General features: G+C 59.8%; 1 protein-coding gene across 1 annotated transcript; it reads left to right on the forward strand.

The window, feature by feature from the left end:
* The first annotated feature begins 3,927 nt into the window (after positions 1 to 3,927).
* LMTK3 (lemur tyrosine kinase 3) lies at positions 3,928 to 24,715 on the forward strand. The gene is made up of 16 exons (XM_072772726.1): positions 3,928 to 4,026; positions 5,963 to 6,075; positions 6,982 to 7,115; positions 7,370 to 7,520; positions 8,040 to 8,116; positions 8,590 to 8,708; positions 12,577 to 12,664; positions 12,963 to 13,111; positions 13,580 to 13,664; positions 13,744 to 13,865; positions 14,026 to 14,175; positions 14,754 to 17,278; positions 19,921 to 20,336; positions 21,465 to 21,600; positions 21,994 to 22,131; positions 24,551 to 24,715. Exons 2-16 carry the CDS (start codon positions 6,000 to 6,002, stop codon positions 24,565 to 24,567), a joined length of 4,383 nt encoding a protein of 1,460 aa, XP_072628827.1. The 5' UTR covers positions 3,928 to 4,026; positions 5,963 to 5,999; the 3' UTR covers positions 24,568 to 24,715.
* The last annotated feature ends 310 nt before the right edge of the window (positions 24,716 to 25,025 follow it).

The raw sequence follows: 25,025 nt of genomic DNA on the forward strand, positions 1-25,025 counted from the left end.
CTCGTGATTGAGCATCTACCTTCTGCTCAGGGTGTGTGGTCCGGGGGTCCTGGGATCAAGTCCCACATTGCCCTCCCCATGGAGAGCCTGCTTCTCCCTCTGCCTGTGTCTCTGCCTCTCTCTGTGTCTCTCACGAATAAATACATAAAATCTTTTTAAAAAATAAAAATAAATGGAATCCTACAGGATGTGGCCATTGGTGTCTGGCCTCTTTCACTGGGCACAGAGGTTTCCACGTTCCTTCCTGTAGTGGCGCCCATCACAAATTCACCCCCTTGTGTGGCTGGAAGATGCTCCATCGTCTGGATCTACCGAGCTTCCTCCGCCCGCCTCTCAGCTGATGGACATTTGGGTTCAGGCTGCTCCGAATCGTGCTGCTGGGAACACGCAGGCACAGGTGCTTGTGTGGACGTGTGTTGTCACCGCCCGCGGGTGGATACCCAGCAGGGCCCTTGCTGGACCGCGGAGGAATTCTGATTCACTGTTGAGGCGCCACCAGACCACCCTCTAAAGCGACTGCATGGTTTCCACCAGCTGTGTGAGGGCTCCGACCTCCCCACGTCCTCACAGACGCCTGTGATTGTCCTGCAGCCACTTGTTCCCCTCTGCGCCACTGCCAGTTAGCGGGCTGGGGCTGCCACCGTCTCTCACCTGCACCTGAAGTCCCTGGGCTTCCAGTTCCCACCTCGTCCTTCCTCGTCTTTCCTCTTTCCTCCTACCGTTGATCAGAGGGAACCTGTTAGCTCTGAGGTCGGATCCTGTCCCTCCTCAGCTCAGGACTCTTCCAAATCTCCCCATTGGCTGAGAATAAACCCCAAATCCTCACCCTCTGGCCCAGTGACTGGTTCCTGTTCACCTCTCTGACGTTACTCCTGTCCCTACTTCCCTCCCCATTCAGTCCCAGCCACGCCAGCCTCCTATGCACTTCTTGAGGCCCCAAGGGCTGTCCAGCCTCACAGCCACCCCCACCCCCTCACCCCCGTGCTATTACCTCTGCCCCAGTACTCTTTGCTCTGCTCCCTCCCCAACTCTTTCCTTCCCCCTCTCAGATCTGGGCTTTACCATCACCTTCCTAGAAAAGCCTCCCCTGACTCTTCCCCAGCCTAAATCACACACCTTCATCCTCTCCCCTGATGCATTCAACAGTTTTTTTTTGTTTTTAGATTTTATTTATTTATTCATGAGAGACACACAGAGAGAGGCAGAGACACAGGCAGAGGGAGAAGCAGGCTCCCTGCCGGGAGCCTGATGAGGGACTGGATCCTGGGACCCCAGGATCACGCCCTGAGCAGAAGGCAGATGCTCAACCACTGAGCCAGCAGATGCCCTGCATTTAGCACAGTTTAGAGTTGAGTGACCATTTGCCCAGTGGCCACCTCACCCTAGGCAGGTTTCTGTGCAGATGGGTGAGCATCAGTGCCTGGCCCATGAGGACAGCAAACTAACTACTCATTCTCACTTCAACCCCATCAACAACCACCTCCTACCTTCCTCTCTGCATGCACAGTTCCCTCTGTCCAAACACACTGTTCCCTCTCCTTTCCTCTGGCTGACTCCCACGGGGCTTCAGTTTCATGTTACTTTCTCCCGACAGTGACAGTATTTCAGTTTTTACTGTGACACGGTGAATGAATGAATGAATGAATGAATGAATGATTTTCTTGTGCCTGGGACATACATATAGACAAAAAGCAGCAGCTCTTAAGCCTTCACGTTCTTAAAATTATGAAGGACCCCACAGGGCTATTATTTCTGGGGGTTATGTCTATTGATATTTACCATGTTAGAAATTAAAACTGATAAATGTTTGCAATATTTATTATCGCATTTTAAAATGACAATAATAGGGGGGGATCCCTGGGTAGCTCAGCGGTTTGGCACCTGCCTTTGGCCCAGGCCGTGACCCCGAGGTCCTGGGATCGAGTCCTGCATCGGGCTCCCGGCATGGAGCCTGCTTCTCCCTCTGCCTGTGTCTCTGCCTCTCTCTCTCTCTCTCTCTCTCTCATGAATAAATAAATAAATCTTAAAAAAAAATAAAATGACAATAATAAACCCATTGTGTTAAGATATAAACCTACGTTAATAAAAATAATAAGTTTTCCAGACAAACAAACAAGCAAACAAAATGAATGAGGCACCTGGCTGGCTCAGAAGAGCAAGAGACTCTGGATTCCAGGGTTGTGAGTTCGAGCCCCACATTAGCTGTAGTGATTACTTAAATAAATAAAACTTAAAAATTTTTTTTAATAATGAAGTTAGTGAGAAGAGTGGCATTGTTTTTTGTTTGTTTGTTTTTTACCATTTTGCAAGTATATCTGTAATGCTTGGCTCAGCAGAAGATTTGTGCCTTGTACCTACTTGTGATCTTGTGATACGTATTCTACCACGATACTGCACGCTGTGTGGCTTCTGGAAAAATCCAGCGTACACTCATCGGAGAGTGAGTGAGAAAGGCAGGTAATGTGTCAGTGTTAGAATGAAAGTAATTTTCATACTAGGGGGCGCCTGGCTGGCTCAGTAGGTACATGCTACTCTTGATCGTGGGGTCATGAGTTTGAGCCCCATGTAGGGTGTAGAGATTACTAAAAAAATAAATTGTAAAAAAAAAAAAGAAAAAGAAAGAAAAAGAAAACAATTTTGAGCTCTTGGATTCCCTGACAGGCTCTTGGGGACCCCCAGGGAACTCTGAACCACACTTTGGGAAGTGTAGTTCCCAAAGTGGGAAGTGTCCTGCCATCCATGGTTTTGAAATCAGTAAAGCTCCCACACCAGAAAGTTTGATCATTAGTTTGGAGACAGAATTCAACCTAAACAGATACACGATCTTAAATTACTTCTCCGTCAGTGGGGCTGTCCACAGATTTCATCACGGAAATATTAAAGTGATGGCAGCCCTACCCCAGACCGCACTGAGGCTGTTCAGAACATACGGCGTATATTTCTACGGCCTTATCAAAATCTCAAAATTCCCAAATCCAGAACACACCTGACCCCGGGGTTTCGGATAAGAGACCTGTCAGAAATTAAAATCCCATGCATGGATATTTCCCCCACGCAATCAAGGCACTCTGCTTATGTTCTAGCTTATTCTATTTCATTTCCCAGCAAAACTCTGGGCATGAGCCACAAGCTTGATGTCACATCGCAGGATGGCTCACAGTCTGAAAAACTCTGGGGGACCTTCTGAAAGCCCCTGTGACGACCCTCTCTCTGAAGGGCAGAGGACAGATTTGACTCATTCCTTCCCACAAGCCCAAACTCTGGCCAAGGGCCGGGCTCAGTGCATAGTAGGCATTGAATAAACGTTTGTGGCGTGAATACACGAAGAGTGAGCCGGAGACAGAGTTGGGACTGTAACCCCGTCGCTGCCGTTCTCTAGGACTCAAAAATTCTGTCCACCTTGTCCCCAAAGATCCAGGCGGCCGGCCGCCGGCTCCTGCTCCTGCTTCCCCTCCGGGAGGCGATGAACCCCAGCCGCCCTTCTGGCGGAGACAGAACTACATTTCCCACAGGTCTCAGGGCTGGGACTACACTTCCCATGAGCCCCTGCTCTCGCCAGGTTCGGTGCCCTTCAGCCGCCGGGGCAGTTAATTGCATCTTCAGAGCGCCCTCCCCAGCCCCCAGTTTCCTTCTCTCTACCCGCACCTGGTCAGTCCACCTTGCAGGGGTGGTCCCGGCGCCCTCTAACCCCCACGCCTCCTCGCGCGATGAACCTGCCTCAGTTTCCCCAGCGAGACCCCGAGAGGCAGCCCCTCCCCCACCCCATGGGGAGGGCTGTGCGCCGCGGGGTGCGTGAGCCGCGCGTCCCTGCCGCGCCCCTGGGTGGGGGGAGCCTTGGAACCCCCGCTGGGGGGCGGGGGCGGGGCTGGCGCGCAGGGGAGGGGGGCCCGGGTCGCCGCCGCGGGTGCGCTGGGAGGCTGCGTCTGGGCTGCGCAGCTCCGGCCTGGCCTCGCGCGGGAGGGACGCATCGCAGGTGCTCACGGACCGCGGGGACGTCCGCGCGCAGGGTGGGAGTCGGTGCTTCCGGTGTGTCTGCAGCTCGGGGTGCTGTGGGGTGGGGTGCGAACCCCCCGACGGCGGCGGCCTGGCACGTGACGTGTGCGTCCTTGTCTGTTTTGTCTGTGTCCCTGTCGGACCGAGTTCCAGTCCCCAGCTCTGCCACTTCCCTGCTGTGTGCCTTGGGGCAGGTGACCGCACCTCGCCTGACTCAGTTTCCTCATCTGTACGATGGGGATGATAAAAGCACCTGCCTCAGAGGGCTGTTGTGTAAAGCGCCGAGAACGCTGCCGGCGCAGAGTAAATGCTCAGAAGAATAAATAAATAAAGTAAACTATGATTATGTATCTTTTGTATGAAGCAAGCGTCTCTGGCTATGTCATGGCTGCGTAACCTCGTAGGAAATGTGGGTATTTGTGATGCGTGCGTGTTTGTAGGTGTAGTGCATGTCTGCATCTCAGTAGGTGTTGTGTGTCCCTGGGTGTATTTATGTATGTGATGTGTGGAAATGACGGGCAAGGTGTCTTCGTGACCTTGTATGAAATGTGTGCATCTTTGCAATGGGTCTGTCCATGTGTTTAAGTATGTGATGTGTGGATCTGTGTTGTGTGTCTGTGTTTATGTATAATGCAGATGACTGAGTATACTTAGAAACGATATGTGTCTGTGTGTGTCCGTGTATGATGTTACTTATGGGTATTTTTGCCTGTGATCTGTGTAGCTTCGTATGCATGTGTAATTCTTTGAATGTGTTGTGTCTATGTATCCAGTTCTGATGGTTGATGTGAATCTGGGTATGTGACATGTGTCCATGCGTTCAGGTAAGTCAAGCGTGGGTGGGTGTGAGAGCCGTGTGTATCCTTTAAGTACCTGTGAATATGTGTGTGTTGTGTGTGTTTTCGTGTTGGTGACATACATGTCTCTCCATGCACCCACTGTGTGTCTGTGGATATTCGTGCGTGTGATAGGTGTATCTATGTTAGTGCATGTCATGTGTGTGTCTGTCTCTGTGAAAGTGATGTCTGTGTGTATGTGTGTGGTGTGAGAGTCTGTGTATCCGTGTATGTCATGCTGGTGTCTGCGAGTGTCCTTTGTTGCCCATGTGCGAGATGTCTGTGTGTTGTGACTGTGTGCCTCGGCATGTCCCTGTGGTGTCCGCGTGAATCTTTGTCTGTGGGGTGGGTGTCTGTGTATTCGGGGCTTTACTTTGTGGCAGGTGTGGGTCTTTGTGATGCTTTGCTGTTCCTGTGTGACAGGGTGCATCTGTGCCGGGGGCTGGCCTGCCTGTACGTACCCAGTGCAGCCCGTCGTCCCTGCGTCTTTGTGTGTGACGTGTACGTGTCCCCGTCTGCCGATGGCTGTCCACCTTTGTATGTGATGTGCTTGTCTATGAGGGTCTCTGCGACGTGTGTCAGGCATGTGTGGGCTGCGTGTGCCTGACATCTGCATCTTGGCGTGGAGCACACGTGTCCGTGCTGGTGGCGTGTCACAGTAGTGCCCGGGCCAGGCACTGTGGGCCCTGTGCCCCCCCCACAAGGGTCTGCTGGTCCCTGTCTGTCCCTCCTCCTCCCCTCCCTCCTGGCAGCCAATGCTACTGGGGAGCCAGTTGCCATGACGACGCTCCATCCTCCCTCCATCCTCCCTCCTCCCACCCTTCCTCTGACAGGCTCTCTGCTCCCCCAATCCTGGCTGCCCTCGGGGGCGGGGCCCTCATTCTCCCCCCCCATCCTACCCTCTCCCCCCCACCCCAGCAACCCCGGCTCCCCAGCTCCTCTCCTCTGTCCGCCTCTCCATCCCTTCATCTGTCTGTCCCTTCAAAGAGGGGGAGGGGGGTACCTGAGCCAGTAAGCAGCCCCTCCCTCCCCCTGTCCTGCGTCTCCTGCCCCTCTCCTGGGCCGGGGGGAGGCCAGGGTCGCGCGGGTCCCCATGGCTGGGGGCTGAGGGCCCGCCCCCCCCTCCTCCCCAGCCGCCACCACCTCCACCTCCCTTCCATCCTCGACAAGATGCCTGCCCCCGGCGCCCTCATCCTCCTCGCGGCCGTCTCCGCCTCCGGCTGCCTGGCGTCCCCGGCCCACCCCGGTGAGTCTGTCTGGCCATCCGGCTGTCCCGCGGCCCCCCACCCCCACCCCGGCCTGCCCGGGGGTCGGTCCGCGGCGCTCCGGCTCCACCATCACCTGCGTGCGCGTCTCCCCGCAGCGGAGCCAGGGCCCGGGCAGCCGCGGCGACGGTGCCTCTGTCAGCAGGGCCTGTGGGAGGAAGGCTGGGGGCTGGGTGGGGAGGGGGTCCGTTTGGGCAACATGTGTGTGTGCACACGCATGTGTGCGTGCAGGTGTGTGCAGGGAGCCTGGGAAGGATGGGGCCTCTGGGAGAATTGGGGGCAGAGGGGAGGAATACTATTTCTAAGGGGGACACAGCATAGGAGGCTGCCTCCAGCTTTGGGGGAGACCCAGGGCTTGCGGAGTTCCCTTCTTAGGGGCTTGGGCTGGGGACGGAGGACGTGTGTGTACTCCACCAGTCCCTAAAAGAGACAGGCCTCAACCCCCGTAACTAGAGGGCTCCAGCGTGGGGCAGGAATCTTCTCCCCGCCTGCAGTTGGGGGGCTCATCCTCTTGCCCAAATAGGGGGTAATGAGACTCCCCGTTGGAGCGTATTTTAAATTCTGAGAGCACCAGGCTCCACTATTACACTTCCTTCCCTCAGTCCTCACTGGAATTCATCCAAGCCTGCGGTGAGGTGATGGGGGGGGGGTCCTAGCTTGGGGTGAGAGGAGGGACCCCACCCCCAACCCAACCACCTGAGAAGGCCTCAAACTACAACTCCCACAATGCCCTGGGCCATCCGGCTCCTCTGCCAAGGAGACCCTGGTTGCAGGGCATTGTGGGAGTTGTAGTCAATCCTGGCCAGGATGGGAGGGGTGGGGGCCAGGATGGAGTCTGGGAGCTTGGGGCTAGAAGCCGGGACCCCAGCCCAGTCCTGTGCCCACAGATGGATTCGCCCTGGGCCGGGCCCCTCTGGCTCCTCCCTACGCCGTGGTCCTCATTTCCTGCTCCGGCCTGCTGGCCTTCATCTTTCTCCTCCTCACCTGTCTGTGTTGCAAACGGGGTGATGTCGGCTTCAAGGTGAGGTGCATGGGGATTCAGGTGGGGAGGAAGACTCCAACAAGTCTCCTTTGCCCCTCAACCCAGGTAGCTGGTGGGGGAGAGGGGCAGTAAGTCTGGCAGCACCTTCCGGCCTGAAGTTCTGGCAAGATCTGGAGTCTTGGGATGCAGATCGGGGAACAGTTATAAGAAAGACGGGGAGACACATGGATGAAAAGGATGATGGCGTGTCTCAGCACTGTGTTCTCCCACCCCTCACCTCTCCCGGCCCCCAGGAGTTTGAGAACCCTGAAGGGGAGGATTGCTCCGGGGAGTACACTCCCCCGGCGGAGGAGACCTCCTCCTCACAGTCGCTGCCCGATGTCTACATTCTTCCGCTGGCTGAGGTCTCCCTGCCGATGCCTGCCCCGCAGCCTTCACACTCAGGTACTCTCCACGCCTAGACTAGGATCCCACGCCCCCACGGGAGAGTCTTCCTTCGGGGGGCCAGGGAGCTGAGGTCCCCCGCAGCCAAGGGGAAAGGCAGAGGTGGGAGCCACAGAATCCTGGAGGCGGCCAAAAGGGAGTCAGAGATCATCTCCAGGAAAGCCACTGCTTAATCCACAGCCAGACTGGGGGATTCCTATGGGGTAGTGAGTGGTGAGGTCAGCCTAGATCTCAGTCTCAGAGGCAGCCAATGGCAGGCTGAAGTCAGGTCACAGGATCTTGAAACGCCGAAGGGAAGGATGGGTTGGATGCTGGGAACTTGAGGGCAGCCAATGAGGAGGCTGAGATCCATCAGGGAATTTGGGGGCAGCCAATGAAAAGAGACTGGTATCTGCTTTGACCCCCCCCCAGGTGCCACTGAATTGGCAGGGGGGGGCGGTTTGGGGGTGTCAGTGGCACTTGGGAGGGGAAGAGAGGCTAAGGGACCTCCCCTTTTTGCCCTCCTCCACCTCCTCCTAGATATGACCACCCCCCTGGGCCTTAGCCGCCAGCATCTCAGCTACTTACAAGAGATTGGGAGTGGCTGGTTTGGGAAGGTGAGTGGGGCTGGGGCTGGGAGGGAGGGGGATCCATACAATCCAGGGCTGTGCTCCTGTTCTGTGTCCATCCCCTCCCTGCTCCCACCACTTCTCATCTGTCCCCTGCCCTTCAGCCCCCCAGCGCCCTCACCTCTGTCCGCCCCTCACCTACTCCCACCTACCCCAACCCCCCTACATCTGTCAGTCAGCGCCTCCCTCCTCACTCCATTGACCACTCTGCCTCGCCACCTGGCTCTCCACGCGTCCGTCTGTCCATCCTTCCATCCGTCCCTGCATCCATCGGACTCGGGGCCCGTGAGTCTCTCACTCTGCGTCTGATGGGGGAGGGGGGGTGACAAGGGTGGTGGGATCTGGAGGGAGAGGCTGGCAAGAAGTGGGGGGAGTTGAAGCCACGCAGTGGGGTGGAGGTGGTCCTGGGGCCTGGGCTGGGGAAACTGCAGGCTCTGACTTTCCGGTTCCCCCTTGACCAGGTGATCCTGGGAGAGATATTCTCCGACTACACCCCAGCCCAGGTGGTGGTGAAGGAGCTCCGAGCCAGCGCGGGGCCCCTGGAGCAGCGCAAGTTCATCTCAGAAGCTCAGCCCTACAGGTATGGGGGGCTTCTCAGCAGATGAGGGCCGTGGAGGCCCAAAGATGGGAGGTTTGCACCTCAGGGAGGTGACATTTGGGAGTGGGGGGAGTGGGAGGAGTAGAGCGTGGAGTTAAACCTGGTTTGAATCCTGGATCTACTTCTTCCTGGCTGTGTGACTTGGCGGACAGAATTTGCCTCTCTGAGCCTCAAGCCTTGGGTTCCTCCTCAGTACCGTGAGCCAGGGACATGAAATGAGGGGCACAGTGTGACAAGGGTGATGGGAAGGGCACAGAAGCTGAGCTAGAGGCCTGCCCCTCTTCACCCTGAACCTCAGAATCTTCATCTAGGAAGTGAGTCCGGGAAGCCCAAACATCCTACTGGGCTGTTAGGTCTGGGAAGGCAGGACCCTGTCCCTCCCCTGCTTGGTCTCCCCTCTGCTCTAAGGACTTCTAGGCAAGAACTAGGTAAACACTTGCTACATAAACGCCTCCTGAGGTAGTAGTTGCCCTGTCGTGGAAAGGATCTGTATACGGAGAACCTTTTTCAAATGATTTTAAAAGTGGGTATACCCTGAGAGATACAGACACTGGACTTGATTACCCTCATGCTCTAAAGCCTCCCATGGCTCCCTGTTGCCAGCAGGACAAAGTTCCACTCCTCTGTATAGCCCACACTCCCTGCAAGGCCTGGCTCTGTTCCTTTCCTGCCACTGGGCTCCTTGGCCTAGCCATCCTGGCCTCTTCGCTGATTCCCATAACAGTCTCTTTCCTGCCTCAGGACCTTTGTCCTTACTGTTCCTTCTACCTAGAATATTCCTGGCTCATCCACCCCTGGCTCCAGACAGTGGGCTCCCTTCCCCTCCTCAGGTCTCTGGTCAGAAAGGCCTTCCCTTACCAACACACACACACACACACACACACACACACACACTCCACGTAAGGAGGGCCCTGGGAGGCTCCATCACACCAATTCGTGCATTTTCTTCATAACACATATTTCATCTGTTTACTTGCTTATTTGCCTGCCTCTCCCTAGACCCATCCTGGCAACCACTAGCCACATATGGCTATTTAAATTTATGTTAAGTAAAGTGAAATCAAATGAAAAATTCATTGCCTCAGCTACATGCACCACATTTCAATTGCTTAGTAGCCACAGATGGCCAGTGGCTCCCATGTTAGACAGCTCAGATCTAGAACATTCCCACAGAAATTCTCACAGAAAGTTCTCTCGGAGAGCGCAGGACCACACTGGCAGCTTGGGGGTCTGCCCTTTGCAGACGTTTGCTGAGCGAGCCAGAAACCTGGGCTCAAGTCCCCACTCTGCCACGGTTACCAGCTGTGTGACCCTAGGTGAATTGCTTTATGTCTCTGAGCCTCTGTTTCCTCTGGATTAAATGGGGGAACATCATCCTGCCCAGCAAGGTTCTGGGAGGGTTTGATAGCAGAAGCGGCCAACCTTGGCTCAGATTGGTAGGTATGGGGTGCATCCAAGCAATCTTTGGTATCCCCCATCCTAAAGCCCACACTCAGAGCTCCAGCTGTTTTGCAAGGCCCCAGTACAGCCCAGTGGTTTATGACCACATTGTCTTGTGATTCCTCGACCAGGCAGGAGTTGGAGGCACTGTTGTCCCAAGGGGAGAAGGTTGGACACAGGCAGTGAGCCTGGGCGCTGGCCCTACAGCACACGAGTAGCCCCTGCCTCCTGCCAGACCCCAGTGGGAAAATAACTCACTGCACACTTACCTCTGAGCCAGGCCCTGGGTACAAGCCTGGAATTTTTTTTTAAGATTTTATTTATTCATTCATGAGAGACAGAGAGAAAGAGAGAGGCAGAGACATAGACAGAGGGAGAAGCAGGCTCTCTGCAGGAGCCCGATGTGGGACTTGGTCCCAAACCCTGGCGTCAGGCCCTGAGTCAAAGGCAGATGCTCTACCGCTGAGCCACCCAGGTGTCCCAGTCTGGAATGTTTTAATTCTCCTACAGACCCCAGGCCTCGTATCGGGGTAAAGTCTTTCATGGCGCATATTTTCATTGAGCACCTGTCTAGGCACCGGGGACATGGCACCTGAACAGAAAGCCCCAAATTCTTGTCCTAGTGGGGCTCCCCCCCTAGTGGAGGAGACAGGCAATAAACCAGGAAAGAAATTTAAGGAAGAAAATGTCAGAGACTGGCAGGTGCCATGAGGAAGTGAGGCAGCACGTGACAGAGAGGGGAGCTATGGATCATCATGGGGGGAGGTGAGGTGGACTGGGAGGGATCTGGCACGCAAGCATTGTGGGAAGCATGTTCCAGGCAGAGGGAAGAGCAGCTGCAAAGATGGGAAGGCAGGAGAATGTGGGGCGATATGAAAATCAAACAATATGTTAACATGTTCACATAAAAGCTGTAATAATAGTGAGGATCTTCCACTATGTGCTGGCTCTTCTCTGGTCTCATTAAATTCCTCTCTGCAACTGGCTGTGGGGTGACTGTGGCTGTCCCCAGTTTACAGCTGAGGAAAATTGAGGCAGGAAGAGGTGAAATGATTTCTCTGGGGTTTCACACCTGGCAAAGGTACGGCTCAGGGGGCATCCAGCTGGCTCAGTCAGTGAAGCATGTGACTCTTTTTTTTTTTTTAGATAGATTTATTTATTTATTTATTTATTTATTTATTTATTTATTATTGACACAGAGAGAGAAGCGGAGATATAGGAGAGGGAGAAGCGGGCCCCCTATTGGGAGCCTAATGTGGGACTCAGGGAGCCTGATGTGGGACTCAATCCCAGGCCTCCGGGATCACAACCTGAGCCAAAGGCAGATGCTCATCTCCTGAACCATCCAGGCGCCTCTAAGATTTATTTATTATATATAGAGAGGGGGCATATGAGCGGGGAGGGGTGGAGGGAGACAGAGAGAACCCCAAGCACCCTCCATGCCCAGCATGGAGCTCTGACCTGGGCCTCCATCCTGTGCCCCTAAGATTGCCACTTGATCGCTGAAATCAAGAGTCAAGTGCTTAACCCACTGAGCCACTCAGGTGCCCCAGAGTGTGTGACTCTTGATTTTGGGGTTGTGAGTTCTAACCTCACACTGGAGGTAGAGATGACTTTAAGAAAAAAAAAAAAGTGCTCGCTTCGGCAGCACATATACTAAGAAAAAAAAAAAAAAGGTGGACTCAGGATTCAACCTTCCTGCTGGCCCTCCAGCCTGACTATTACCCACAGTGTGAGGCTAAAGGAGGGGGCTTGGGGCAGTGATGTTTCTTTGGGAAATGATGTTGAAGCTGAGGCCCGAGGGATGAGGAAAACTCTGCTGAGCGGAGGGCTCCTAACAGAGTGAAGTGTAAGTGCAAAGGCCTGGAGCCTAAGTGGGTGCCTGTGTGTCTGGGGAGATGTGCAGGGCAGGCGGCGAGAAGCCATGGTGGGGAAAGGCAGGAAAGACTCAGCAGCGAGCCTTGCTCTGTCCCCCGGTGCGGTGCGGGGGAGCCACAAAGGGCTGTGAGCGGGCGAGTGGCATGTCAGAGACAGACTACAAGGGAGAGGTCAGAGGCAGGGAGGCGGGGAGGAGGCTGAGAAGAGAGTCCAGGAGGTGAGGAGGAGGCTCCAGTCAGGCTGTGGGGAGGGAAGGGGCTGAGCAGAGGTGAGGTGGAGAGGAAGGAGGGCAAGGACCCCCAGGTACTGGAGGATAGTGGGGCTGACCCCCTTCCAGATGGGGGGGAGGGAGGGAGGGTGCGTGTTGAGGGGGCCTGAGTGTGGGGGTGCGGCCAGTAGACTGGAGGCGGAAGAGACCGAGACCAAAGAGGTGGGAGCAACATATTGGAGGCTGGGGTGCGTGGGACAAAGGTCTGTGGTGGGCTGAAAGCGGCTGCTTCCTGACCCTGCCGCCTCCCCACTCTGGTCCCAGGAGCCTGCAGCACCCCAACGTCCTCCAGTGCCTGGGCGTCTGTGTGGAGACACTGCCCTTTCTGCTGATTATGGAGTTCTGTCAACTGGTGAGGGTCTGCGGAGGGAGGGCAGGGTGGAGGCTGGACGGGCTGCGGGGCTGCCAGCAAGCCTAGGGTCCCCGGAATCTTTGGCAATAACACGCGGGACGTGCGCTGACCTTTCCTGAGCGCTTGCCGTAGATGGGCCCTCACTCATGCGAGGGGCGTTCTGTGGTTAGGCCCCTCTAAGCAGCAGGGGAAACTGAGGCTCAGGGGAGCTGCCCACTGAGTGCAGAGGCCGCCCCCCATCCCCGCCTCAGACAGGCTGGATGTGTGGGTTCCTGACCCCACCCCTCCTTCCTTCCAGGGGGACCTGAAACGTTACCTCCGGGCCCAGCGACCCCCTGAGGGCCTATCCCCTGAGCTGCCCCCTCGAGACCTGCGGACACTGCAGAGGATGGGCCTGGAGATCGCCCGCGGGCTGGCACATCTCCACTCCCACAACTACGTGCACAGGTGGCTCTCGCGAGCCACGGGGAAGAGGGTGGTGGAGGCACTACTTAGGGAGGGGTCGAGGCTATGGGGGTGGGAGGTGGGGCCACAGGGAAGGGGCGCAACCCTGGGGAGAAAGCACGAGCAGCCGGCGGAGTCGGGAGGGGAGGAGCCCCGGAGGAGAGGGGTCGGAAGAGGAGAGGGAGGAGTCAGGAGAGGGAGTGGGATCGGGAGGGGAGGAGTCACAGGGGAGAGAGGGAGGAGCCTTGGCGGGGAAGGGTCAGAAGGGGAGAGGGAGGGGTCACAGAGGAGTGGGAGGAGTCAGGAGAGGAGGAGGTTTGGGGAGGCGGAGGAATCAGGGCAGGGGAAGAGGAGTAATGGCAAGAAGGGAGAGGGGCGGGGCGGGGGCGGTGGGCGGGGCTGGCAGCTATCCCCCCCCTCCCCCCCGCCCCGCTGCCCCCTCCTCACCTCACGTCCTTGCCGCGCCCCCAGCGACCTGGCCCTGCGCAACTGCCTGCTGACCTCCGACCTCACCGTGCGCATCGGAGACTACGGGCTGGCCCACAGCAACTACAAGGTGGGGGCCGCCCTCCATCAGGGCGGGGGGCGGGGGGAGGGCCCCCACCCGCCTGACCCCGCTCCGGCGCGCCCCCCAGGAGGACTACTACCTGACCCCCGAGCGCCTGTGGATCCCGCTGCGCTGGGCGGCGCCCGAGCTCCTCGGGGAGCTGCACGGGACCTTCATGGTGGTGGACCAGAGCCGCGAGAGCAACATCTGGTGAGGGGGCCCCCACTGCGGGCTGCGCGGGGCCGGGGCGGCGAGGAAGGTGGAAGAGGGGTCACGGTTCCGGCTGCGGAAACAGAGGCTGGAAGAGAGGCCCCCAGGCGGGGCAGGGCAGGGTTCTCAGGTACCTCTCTTCTCCCTCTGCTCCCCGCAGGTCCCTGGGGGTGACCCTGTGGGAGCTCTTTGAGTTTGGGGCTCAGCCCTACCGCCACCTGTCAGACGAGGAGGTCCTCGCCTTCGTGGTCCGCCAGCAGCATGTCAAGCTGGCCCGGCCGAGGCTCAAGCTGCCCTATGCCGACTACTGGTGAGGGCAGAGCCTGACCCCTGACCCCTGACCTTCCCATCCCATCCCATCCCATCCCATCCCATCCCAGGATGTCCCAAAGTCCCTCACCTCTTGGCACACCACCCACAATCTCACTCAGCACTTGCCACAATCCCTAGAGTGGAGCGCGCATGTCCCCACTCCTTTTGCTGCTTGGAAAGGGTGAAACAGTTGGGGAGCTTCAGCGCTGGTTCGAGAACCCTAGTCTCTCCACTCCAGCAAAACCCCTGCTGCTTGCTTATCTCTGATTCCAGAGCAAACAGCCCAGAGAGGAAGACCACCTAACCATCATCCCCTTACATCTGCCCTGCTGTCCCCCGTTTTTCACCACCCCCCCTCCCGCTGCCGCATCTCTGTCACACACAAACCTGGGGCTCTGTCCTCATCTCTCTGGGTCTTGATCTTCCTCTCTGTCTGCCTCCCTTGAGATATCAGTCCTCTTCCCTCTCTGGGTCTCCCCTCACCCCAGTGACCCCTCCACACACGTGTGCATACACATACCCACACACACACAGGGACTCTTCTGTTCTCACCTGTGCCTCCTCCCTGTCCCCCAGGTACGATATCCTGCAGTCCTGCTGGCGGCCACCCGCCCAGCGCCCTTCGGCTTCCGATCTCCAACTGCAGCTCACCTACCTGCTCTCTGAGCGACCCCCACGGCCCCCGCCCCCACCCCCCCCACCCCGAGACGGTCCCTTCCCCTGGCCCTGGCCCCCGCAGCACAGCGCGCCCCGCCCAGGCACCCTCTCCTCACCATTCCCCCTCCTGGATGGCTTTCCCGGGGCTGACCCTGATGATGTGCTCACGGTTACTGAGAGCAGCCGCGGCCTCAACCTCGAATGCCTGTGGGAGAAGGCACGCCGGGGAGCTGGCCGCGGTGGGGGAGCGCCCCCCTGGCAGCCGGCGTCTGCGCCCCCGGCCCCCCATGCCAACCCATCCAACCCTTTCTACGAGGCGCTGTCCACGCCCAGCGTGCTGCCCGTCATCAGCGCCCGCAGCCCCTCCGTGAGCAGCGAGTACTACATCCGCCTTGAGGAGCACGGCTCCCCGCCTGAGCCCCTCTTCCCCAATGACTGGGACCCCCTGGACCCAGGAGTGCCTGCCCCCCAGGCCTCCCAGGCCCCTTCCGAGGTGCCCCAGCTGGTGTCCGAGACCTGGGCCTCCCCCCTCTTCCCTGCGGCCCGGCCCTTCCCCGCCCAGTCCTCGGCATCAGGCAGCTTCCTCCTGAGTGGCTGGGACCCCGAGGGCCGAGGTGCCGGGGAGACCCTGGCGGGAGACCCCGCCGAGGTGCTGGGGGAGCGGGGTACTGCCCCGTGGGCAGAGGAGGAGGAGGAGGAGGAGGAGGGCAGCTCCCCGGGGGAGGACAGCAGCAGCCTCGGGGGTGGCCCCAGCCGCCGGGGCCCGCTGCCCTGTCCCCTGTGCAGCCGGGAGGGGGCCTGCTCCTGTCTGCCCCTGGAGCGGGGGGACGCCGTGGCTGGCTGGGGGGGCCACCCCGCTCTTGGCTGCCCGCATCCCCCCGAGGACGACTCGTCCCTGCGGGCAGAGCGGGGCTCCCTAGCCGACCTGCCCCTGGCCCCCCCCGCCTCGGCCCCCCCCGAGTTTCTGGACCCCCTCATGGGGGCGGCGGCGCCCCAGTACCCCGGGCGGGGGCCACCTCCCGCTCCCCCCCCCCCGCCGCCACCTCCCCGGGCCCCTGCGGACCCAGCCGTGTCCCCCGACCCTCCCTCGGCCGTGGCCAGTCCCGGCTCCGGCCTGTCATCTCCGGGCCCCAAGCCGGGGGACAGCGGCTACGAGACCGAGACCCCTTTTTCCCCCGAGGGAGCCTTCCCCGGCGGGGGGGCAGCCGAGGAGGAAGGGGTCCCTCGACCGCGGGCTCCCCCCGAGCCCCCCGACCCGGGAGCGCCCCGGCCACCCCCAGACCCGGGTCCCCACCCACTGCCGGGGACCCGGGAGAAGCCGACCTTTGTAGTTCAAGTGAGCACCGAGCAGCTCCTGATGTCCCTGCGGGAGGACGTGACAAGGAACCTCCTGGGGGAGAAGGGGGCAAACCCCCGAGAGACGGGACCCAGGAAGGTGGGGAGAGGCCCCGGGAACAGAGAGAAAGTCCAGGGCCCGAGCAGGGACCCCACAGTCCTGGGCAGCGGGAAGAAAGCCCCAAGCCCGAACGAGGAGCCGAGCCTCCCCATGAACGGGGTGACGGTGCAGAACGGGGGCCAGAGAGCCCCGGACATCATCGAGGAGAAGGTGGCGGAGAATGGGGCCCCCGGGACTCCCGAGAGAGAAGAGAAAGTGCCGGAGAAAGTGCTGGAGAATGGGGAGGTGACACCCCCAAGGAGGGAGGAGAAAGTGTTGGAGAATGGGGAGCTGAGGTCCCCCGAGAGAGAAGAGAAAGTGCTGGTGAATGGGGGACTGACAGCCTCAAAGATCGAGAAGAAGGTGTCAGAGGATGGGGGCCTGAGACCCCCCAGGAACACGGAGAGGCTGCCGGAGACTGGGCCTCGGAGAGCCCCAGGGCCCTGGGAGAAGGCACCCGAGAGTGGGGTGCCAGCCCCAGAGACCTTGCTGGAGAGAGCCCCCGAGCCCGGCGCAGTGGCCTTGTCCCGGAACGGCAGGGAGACAGTCCCTGGCCCCACTGGCCCAGCCCCCAAGAGCGGGGTGCTGGAGCCCGGGACCGAGAGGAGAGCCCCCGAGACTGGGGGGGCACCGAGAGCCCCCGGGGTTGGGAGGCCGGACCTCGGGAGTGGGGGCCGAGCCCCAGTGGGCACGGGGATGGCCCCCGGCGGCGGCCTCGGAAGCGGCGTGGACGCAAAGGCCGGATGGGCAGACAACACGAGGCCACAGCCGCCACCGCCACCGCCGCCACCACCGGAGGCACAGCCGAGGAGGCCGGAGCCAGCGCCCCAGAGAGCCAGGCCGGAGGTGGCATCCGAGGGAGAGCCCGGGGCCCCAGACAGCAGGGCCGGCGGAGACACAGCACCCAGCACAGACGGGGACCCCCCCCAACCCGAGAGGAAGGGCCCCGAGATGCCACGACTGTTCTTGGACTTGGGACCTCCTCAGGGGAACAGCGAGCAGATCAAAGGTGAGGAGGCTGTTGGGAGCAAGGGGAGCGAGGTTGGGGGCCAAGGCCTGGCTCCTTCCGAGACGTACAGTTGAGCTGAGAGTCTCAGGCTTCCGGGGAGCAGACGGGTCAGGCTGGCAATAGTGAGCACAGACCCTGGAGCCCCACCGCCTGGGCTCAGATCCTGGCTCTGCCCCCTCTCTAGCCCTGTGGCCCTGGACAAGTGACCTTGCCTATCTGTGCCTCGGTTTCCCGCCAAAAATGGATGATGAGGATAGCACCTGCCTAATAGGGCAGAGAGGCTTGAGAAGGTTAGGACTTCTGAAGCCTCTAGCGCAGCCTGGCACACCCGAGCGCCTGCTTTGATCCCAATTCCATTAGACCCCGGGTCTCAAACTCAGAGGACCACGGGGGCCAGATAGTATTGGGAAATGAATGACGTCGTCTGGGAGTGGCTGGGTGGGAGTTGGGGAAGGAAATGCAGCCCCAGTCAGGACTGCCCACCTGGCGTTGCCAGATGTGCTGCTTTTCCCTTTTAAACCAGAGTTCTGCGTGTTTTAATGGCTGAAGCCGATTCACACGGACCTTCTCTGTGGGCTGGGCGGCCAGCGTGTGATCTCTGGTTTAAACTTGCCAACAAGTGGAGGCATCCATGCAGTGTGCCAGGCCTCCTGTGTGCCAGGCCCTGGGCTGCCCCAAACTGGGATCTGGGGAGCTTCAGACACCCCACCCCCACCCCCGCCAACGATGGTAGCAGTGACCTGAAAACTGTAGAAATGTCTTCTGAAACTGAGTTTTGGTAGGAACACAGAAAGTGTGTTGTCACAGAGGGGGGGTAGACTTAAGAGAAAAGCTAAATGGCCCCTGTTCAGATGGGGACACAGGCACTGTGGCTCCACCAGAATCACCCAGAGGCCTTAAGTAGTGGTATGAAAGTTATAAAGGACTGGGCCCTGGTTTTTATTGGCAATCTCACAGCCCCCATTGAGGAAAAGGTTATCATCTCTGTTTGCCAGAGAAGCCTGCAGCTCAGGAGGGAGATGTCAGGAATGGGGCTGGGCACAGAATTTTCCATCCTTACAGTCCATGGTATTAGGACACTATCACTTCCTTGAGATTGATGTGGGGAATTTGCAACCAGCTGTGTCAGGGAAGGCCCCAGACAGCGTGAAAATGTCAGGGGATGAGCAGCTAAGATGCCTCGGAGGATTGTGGGGGGAGGCGGGGAGGATGTGGTTGGGTGGGAAGATGCTGGGAATAGCCTGCTTTAAAAAAAAAAAAATGCATGAACTCCTATTCATCCTTCAAGACCCCACTCAAATTTCCCCTTCCCTGGGAAGCCTTCCTGATTTCCAAAGGCTATCACCCTGTCCTTCCTGAGAGCTCCTTGAGAGCTCCCTCACAGCCCCCAACCCCTTCGCCCTGAGATGGATGGTCAAGGAAGGCCTCAAGGAGGTGACTTTTGAGCAGATGTGAAGGAAGTAAGCTGGGTGGATATCTGGGGGAAGGGTGTTTCGGGTGGAGGGCGCTGAGATGGGCACTATCTTGGCATGCTCGGGGAACAGCAGAAGGCCAGTGAAGCTGGAATGGAGTGAATGAAGGGAGGAGAGTGACCCGATCCACATCCAGTCTTTCTCCCCGCTCTGCCCTGACCCTCCTGTCATCCCCACCGTTGTTCCCCACAGGGCCCTGTCACAACCATTTTCTTATACATTAATGGAGGGATGAGTGGCCCCTCTTAATCTACTAGTGAGGAGACAGAGACACAAAGAGGTGGATTTACTTGCCCCTGGGCACACAGCAAGCCAGCAGGGTAGGCTTGGGATTTGAAGCCAGGTTTACTCCTCCAGGGACCTGGAGTCCTTACCTTCCGGCAAGCTGAGATCAGAGAGGCTTTGGGGCGTCTAACCCTGGAGATGGTTTGACGCCCCAATTTTATCTGGCAGTTGAGGGCCAGAGAGGGAGAGGACCTTGGTCAACATCACATAGCAGGGAACATTCATTCATTAATCCCACGATTATTGCCTGAGTACTTCTACGTGCTGGGGATGCAGCCAGCAGGAGCCCAAGTCAAGTCTGCTCTGTGGCAACGCAAACACGAATCACGTTGCCACAGAAGGACAGTTACACACTGAGATCAGCTGCTTGGAAGGAGCGGTGCTTGGTGCTGTGGGGTGCAGAGCGGGTGACCTTCTGGGAGGCCCCTGAAGGCTGGAAAGCCCAGACAGAGGAAGGGGGTGAATAGGACTTGAATTAGGAAAGGAAGTTCCAGGCAGAAGGAACAGCCTAAGCAAAGGCTCAGAGGTGGGAGGCACAGGGAGGTGGCCCAAGTGACTGGCTGGAGGTCAAGTCAGAATGAGTTGGGGAACAGAGCCTGGAGAGGTCAGCAGGGTCAGGGCACTCGGGCCTGGTGGGTGGCAGAGAAAAGTTGGGGCTTTGTGATGTGTACTCTGGGGAGTCGTGGAGAGGGTTAACCCCTGGTGTAGGGGGAAGATCTCTCCTACTCTGCGTGGAGAAAGGCCCCGGAGCAGCCCTTGGGTTCACAAGAGGGGAAACTGAGGCCCATACTGTGGCCTGAGATGACCTGAGGACACACAGCGGGGCAGGAGGGCATGCCTCAGTTTCCCCGGGAGCAGGGGCTCACCGGGTCTCTCCCCTCGCAGCCAAGCTCTCGCGGCTCTCTCTGGCGCTGCCGCCGCTCACGCTCACGCCGTTCCCGGGGCCGGGCCCGCGGCGACCCCCGTGGGAGGGCGCGGACGCCGGGGCGGCTGGCGGGGAGGCCGGCGGGGCGGGGGCGCCGGGGCCAGCGGAGGAGGACGGGGAGGACGAGGACGAGGACGAGGAGGAGGACGAGGAGGCATCAGCGTCGGGCGCGGCGGCGGGGCCGCGGGGCCCCGGGAGGGCGCGGGCAGCCCCGGTGCCCGTCGTGGTGAGCAGCGCCGACGCGGACGCGGCCCGCCCGTTGCGGGGGCTGCTCAAGTCTCCGCGCGGGGCCGACGAGCCCGAGGACAGCGAGCTGGAGAGGAAGCGCAAGATGGTCTCCTTCCACGGGGACGTGACCGTCTACCTCTTCGACCAGGTGCGCGGCCGCGGGGCGGGGCCGGTCGGGGCGGGGCCTGGGGAGGAGGAGCCATCCTGGTGAGGCCGGGGCCGGGGCTGGGGGCGGTGGGGGAGCGTGGGGGAGTGTGGCGGGGGGACTGGACGGGACTTGGGGCCTGGAGTGAGGGGGAGGGTGCGGCCTGTGGGGAGGGTGCTGGAAGGTTAGGGGTGGGAGGGAGATACCTGCTAGTGAGGGCGGAGCCCGGAGAGGCTGGGGAGAAGGTGCTGAGAGAATTGGGGCGTGGTTTGGGGCGGGGTCCGCCCACCCGCGCTCCAGCGCTCGGGAGGCAGCGGATTTGACCCGCTAGGGCGGGCCTTGGCGAGGCTGCAGGTAGGGCTGAAGAGACGCGGCTTGGGGTTCCGATACTAAGTTCAGAAGCGGGTTCAGAGAGAGACAGAGCTCATGAACTGCGGCGGGACCCAGAGCGTGGGTTGGGGATCGTGCGAGGAGTAACGAGGGCTGAGAGGATGGTGTTGAAAAGGGAGAGGAAAGGGCGGGATGATGCTTGCGGACGGGGGCTAGACGGGTGTGGATGGGCCCGGGTGGACCTGGAGGGGGCGCGCCGGGCTGAGGTCCTGAGATGAGGCTGGCCCGGGCCACTAAGCAAACGGACGGGGGCGGGGGGTGGAGGGCTGGAGCGGGGCGACTTCAGAGGGCAGGGCTCAGGGGCTGGGTCGCGGGGGGGTCGAAGGCGCAGGATGGGGTGGGGGGTGTGGAGGACTGTCGGGGCCGTAGTTCCGCGCCCTGAACTCGGACGCCTGCGGCCGAGATATCGGTAGTTAGGGGTCATGGAGACAAGGCGGGGCTTATGGAGATGCTGTTGGGTTGGGGGCTCCCGTGGAAGCGTCGCCTAAAGAAGCAAGGAGAGAATTCCTGCGGCGGGGGACTTAGCTGTGGGCGGGAGTCCGCGGTCGAGGGAGGAGCCTCGGGTGGATTTAAGGGATGACCTGAGGTTTCCAAGGCAGATCAGGGGCTCCAACCGCCTTCTCAGAGACTGCGATTGTAAATTGGGGTACCCGAAGCCCCTGAAACGTTAGCAGGCTGTGTTGCCCGTTGGGAATACGGTGGATGGGATGTGACGGTGCGCCCCCTAATCCACTTCCATAGGAGACGCCAACCAACGAGCTGAGCGTCCAGGGCCCCCCCGAGGGGGACACGGACCCGTCAACGCCTCCAGCGCCCCCGACGCCTCCCCACCCCGCCACCCCCGGAGATGGGTTTCCCAGCAACGACAGCGGCTTTGGTAAGGGGCTGAGCGGGGCCTGGAGGGGGCCGAGGTGAAGCGAGGTGTCTGGACGGGAAGAGAGAGGCAGGGTCTGGAGGTGGGGAGGAGATGGGGCGGGCCCCGACGGGGCGGGGCCTGCCGGGGAAGAGAGGAGGGGCGGGGCCCGATGGGGGCGGGGTCTGGGCGGGGCCTGGAGGGGAAGAGAGAGGCAGGGTCTGGAGGAGGACAGTGGTGAGGCCAGGCCTGGGGGCGGGGCTGAATGGACGGGGCGGGGTGTTGAGGCGCCGCCCACGGTGTAGACCGCGAGATTTAGGTGCCTGAGGAGGGTCTAGAGCTAAAAGCGGCTCCAGAAGTGCCGGAGGGTCTGACCGCGTCCTCCCCTCTTCTTTCCTCACCACCCCCCACCCCTAGGAGGCAGTTTCGAATGGGCGGAGGATTTCCCCCTCCTCCCCCCACCCGGCCCCCCCCTGTGCTTCTCCCGCTTCTCCGTCTCGCCTGCGCTGGAGACCCCGGGGCCTCCCGCCCGGGCCCCCGACGCCCGGCCCGCAGGTACGGTGCTTCAGACCCTCGGGCCTGCCCCGCCTCTGCCTTTCTCCGTCCCCATCCCCGAATTTCCTTGCCTTTCTCTCCCCATCCAGCTCGGGAACCAGCTCAACCCAGGCAGTGCCCCACAGATAGACCGGGGCAGTCACGCCCCTTCCCTGAGCCTGTTTGCCCTTCCGGGAGGATGCCCTCAGGATCTTGCCCATCTTGGCCCCGTCCCTTGCCTGGCACTTGTCAGATCCTGATCGCACATCCTTTTGGGGGCACAGGCTGATCAGAGTCAGGGAGAGGAAACCCAGTGTGCTCAGAGCTGGCTAGTTGAACCGGAACATGGTCAGGGAGTTCCTAGCAATAACCACAACAACAGTACTACTAGTACTACTAGTAGTAGTAACAAGTCCTTATATGCGCCCTACATTGTGCTTGCCCATCTGAACCGATAGAATCCTCGCTCCGGGCTCTCTGCTGCCTCCTGCTGCCGCTCCGGAGAATACCTCCGGATGCACAGCTTGCGCGGGGCTGGCGAGCACAGGTGTTCCCAGAGCATAGCACTGAGAAGGTGGAAGGTGCAACCTGCCCCTTTCAGGGAGGGTCGCATTCCTGCTCCCCCAAATCATGGTGGAGTCCAGTCGTTGGCCCTGCCACTCCTTGGCCGTGTGACCCAGGGCAAGTCCCTTTGCCTCTCTGTGCCTCGGTGTCCTCATCTGTGGAGTGGTGATGATCACAAGATCTAACTCCTAAGATTCTTGAGGGGATTAAATGGTTTAATCCTATACACACACAAATACACACAGCCCAGCCCAGCCTGGACATGCATGCAGCAGTGGTCTCTAACTGGTAGCTCTTACTGTACTTAGGGAAGTAGATGGCCACTGAGTGTTGGTTAAGCCCAGGTGCTGTGCTGGGCGCAGGGGATTCCGAGTGGGGCAAGATCCACGAGCCTTCCTCTACCCTACCCCACCCGCAGACACTGACCCCACAGTCTGGCAGTAAATGAGTAAGTGCAAACTCAGGGTTGCTGGAGAAGCAAATGGCAAGGGGAGCGGGCTTTGTCTGTCTGTTTGGCAGTGCCACTTCATCAGGTACTCGAAGGATTGACTGTCATTAACTAGGTGAAGGGGAAGGGGACAGTGTGCTAGCAGATGGAACAGCTTGCACGAGGGCCTGAGGCAGGAGAGACCTTGGCCAGTTCAGGGAACAGAAGGGAGGCGTGTGTGTCTGGGGGTTACTTAGGGAGTGGGGCAGGGGGAGGGGGTAGGGAGGACCATGCAGGGCTTGTGGGTGGGCTGAAGAGAGGGACTTTGTCCTGGGGGCACTAGGGAGCCATGTCAGCTGTGACCAGGGAAAGGACAGCACCAGCTGCTGGTATAGGAAGATCCCCTCCGGGGCCATGTGGGGGCCAACTGGAGGCTGGGAGGCTGGAGAGGAGGCCGGTGCCAGGGTCCAGGAGGGAGAGGAGAGTACAGGCAGGGTTCAGGGCAGGAAGGACAGGGCCAAGGGCAGACTCTTCATTTGGCTACATCTTCAGGTTCCACCTCAAATGTCTCTTCCTCCCAGAGGTCTTCTCTGAGGCCTCCATGAGGACAGCGTGGGGTGGGTTCCAGGACATGGGGACACTGCCAAGTGGTGAGTCAGGGCTGAGGCCAGCAGGGCGAGCGTGCCAAGATGACTTCACTAGGAGAGGAGAGGGAGGGCCCAGTCCTGTGAAACCCCAAATCCCTTCCCTCCGCCCGCAGATACCCGTGCTGCGGCTGGGCGGGTGTGGCCCGCAGTGAGATCCTCCATCCCACAGACCTTGGTTTTCTGGATCTGTGGAATGGGTGGGGGCTTTCGTTCCACTGGGATAGGAGGGGTCATGGGGCAGTTTGGTGGGAGGGCGCTTTCAGGCCCTGTGCTGGACGCTGGCGATGCTGCAGTGACCAAGCACAGGGCCATCCTCCCTGAACTTACTCTAGAGAGGCAGGCAGACAGGCAGCTAGCAGACAATGACTAGGGTTGTCTCAGGGGAGAAGCATGAAGGAGAATAACCAGAGTGACTGGGGGGTGGAGGTGGGGGTGTAAAATGTTGACTTCTTGACTGAGAAGGGCCAGGGAAGACCTCTGAGGAAGGAGCCTGCCTTACAGGGGAAGGGATGAGGAAAGGGCATTCCAGGTGGTTGGAACTGCCATGCAAAGGCCCTGGGGTAGGACTGTGCTTGGAGCCGAGGAGGAACAACAAGGACAGCGTGGCCTGAGAGGAGTGAGTGAGGGGGGATGGTGTAGGTGTGGACAGAAGTGGGACAGAACAGATTATCTGGGGCCCTGTGGGCCTGGGTGAGGGCTCCACTTTCACTCTGAGAGAGAGAGAGAGAGAGAGAGAGAGAGAGAAACAGAGCCATGAGCCTGTCTGCCCAGTAACTTTCTCTCTCCACTCCCTCCTTCTCAGGCCCCGTGGAGAACTGACTCCCCGAAGACCCCACCCTCCTGCACCCCCAGAAGAGGGGTTGAGAGTAGAATCCTCTGTGGACGACGGAGCCACTGCCACCACCACAGACACCGCCTCTGGGGAGGCTCCTGAGGCTGGGCCCTCCCCCTCCCCCACCATGTGCCAAACGGGAGGCCCTGGCCCCCCACCCCCCAGCCCTCCGGACGGCTCCCCCGAGCCCCCCGACCCCCTCGGTGCCAAATGAGGCAGGAAGCCCCTCATCCCTCCCTGGAGAGCCGCCTTTCTTGGAACTGAACTGAACTCTTTCGGGCCTGGAGCCCCTCGGCACAGCGGAGGCCCCTCCTACCCACTCCTGGCCCCAGCGAGGGGCTGCAGGCTTCGGGGACCTGGACCCCCCATCTCGCGTCTCCCCTCCCCGCCCCAGCCCGGCCCCTGGAGGGGCCTCTGGTTCAAACCTTCGCGTGGCATTTTCACA

The sequence above is a fragment of the Canis lupus genome, chromosome 1, assembly GCF_048164855.1.
Source record: "Canis lupus baileyi chromosome 1, mCanLup2.hap1, whole genome shotgun sequence".
NCBI lineage: Eukaryota > Metazoa > Chordata > Mammalia > Carnivora > Canidae > Canis > Canis lupus.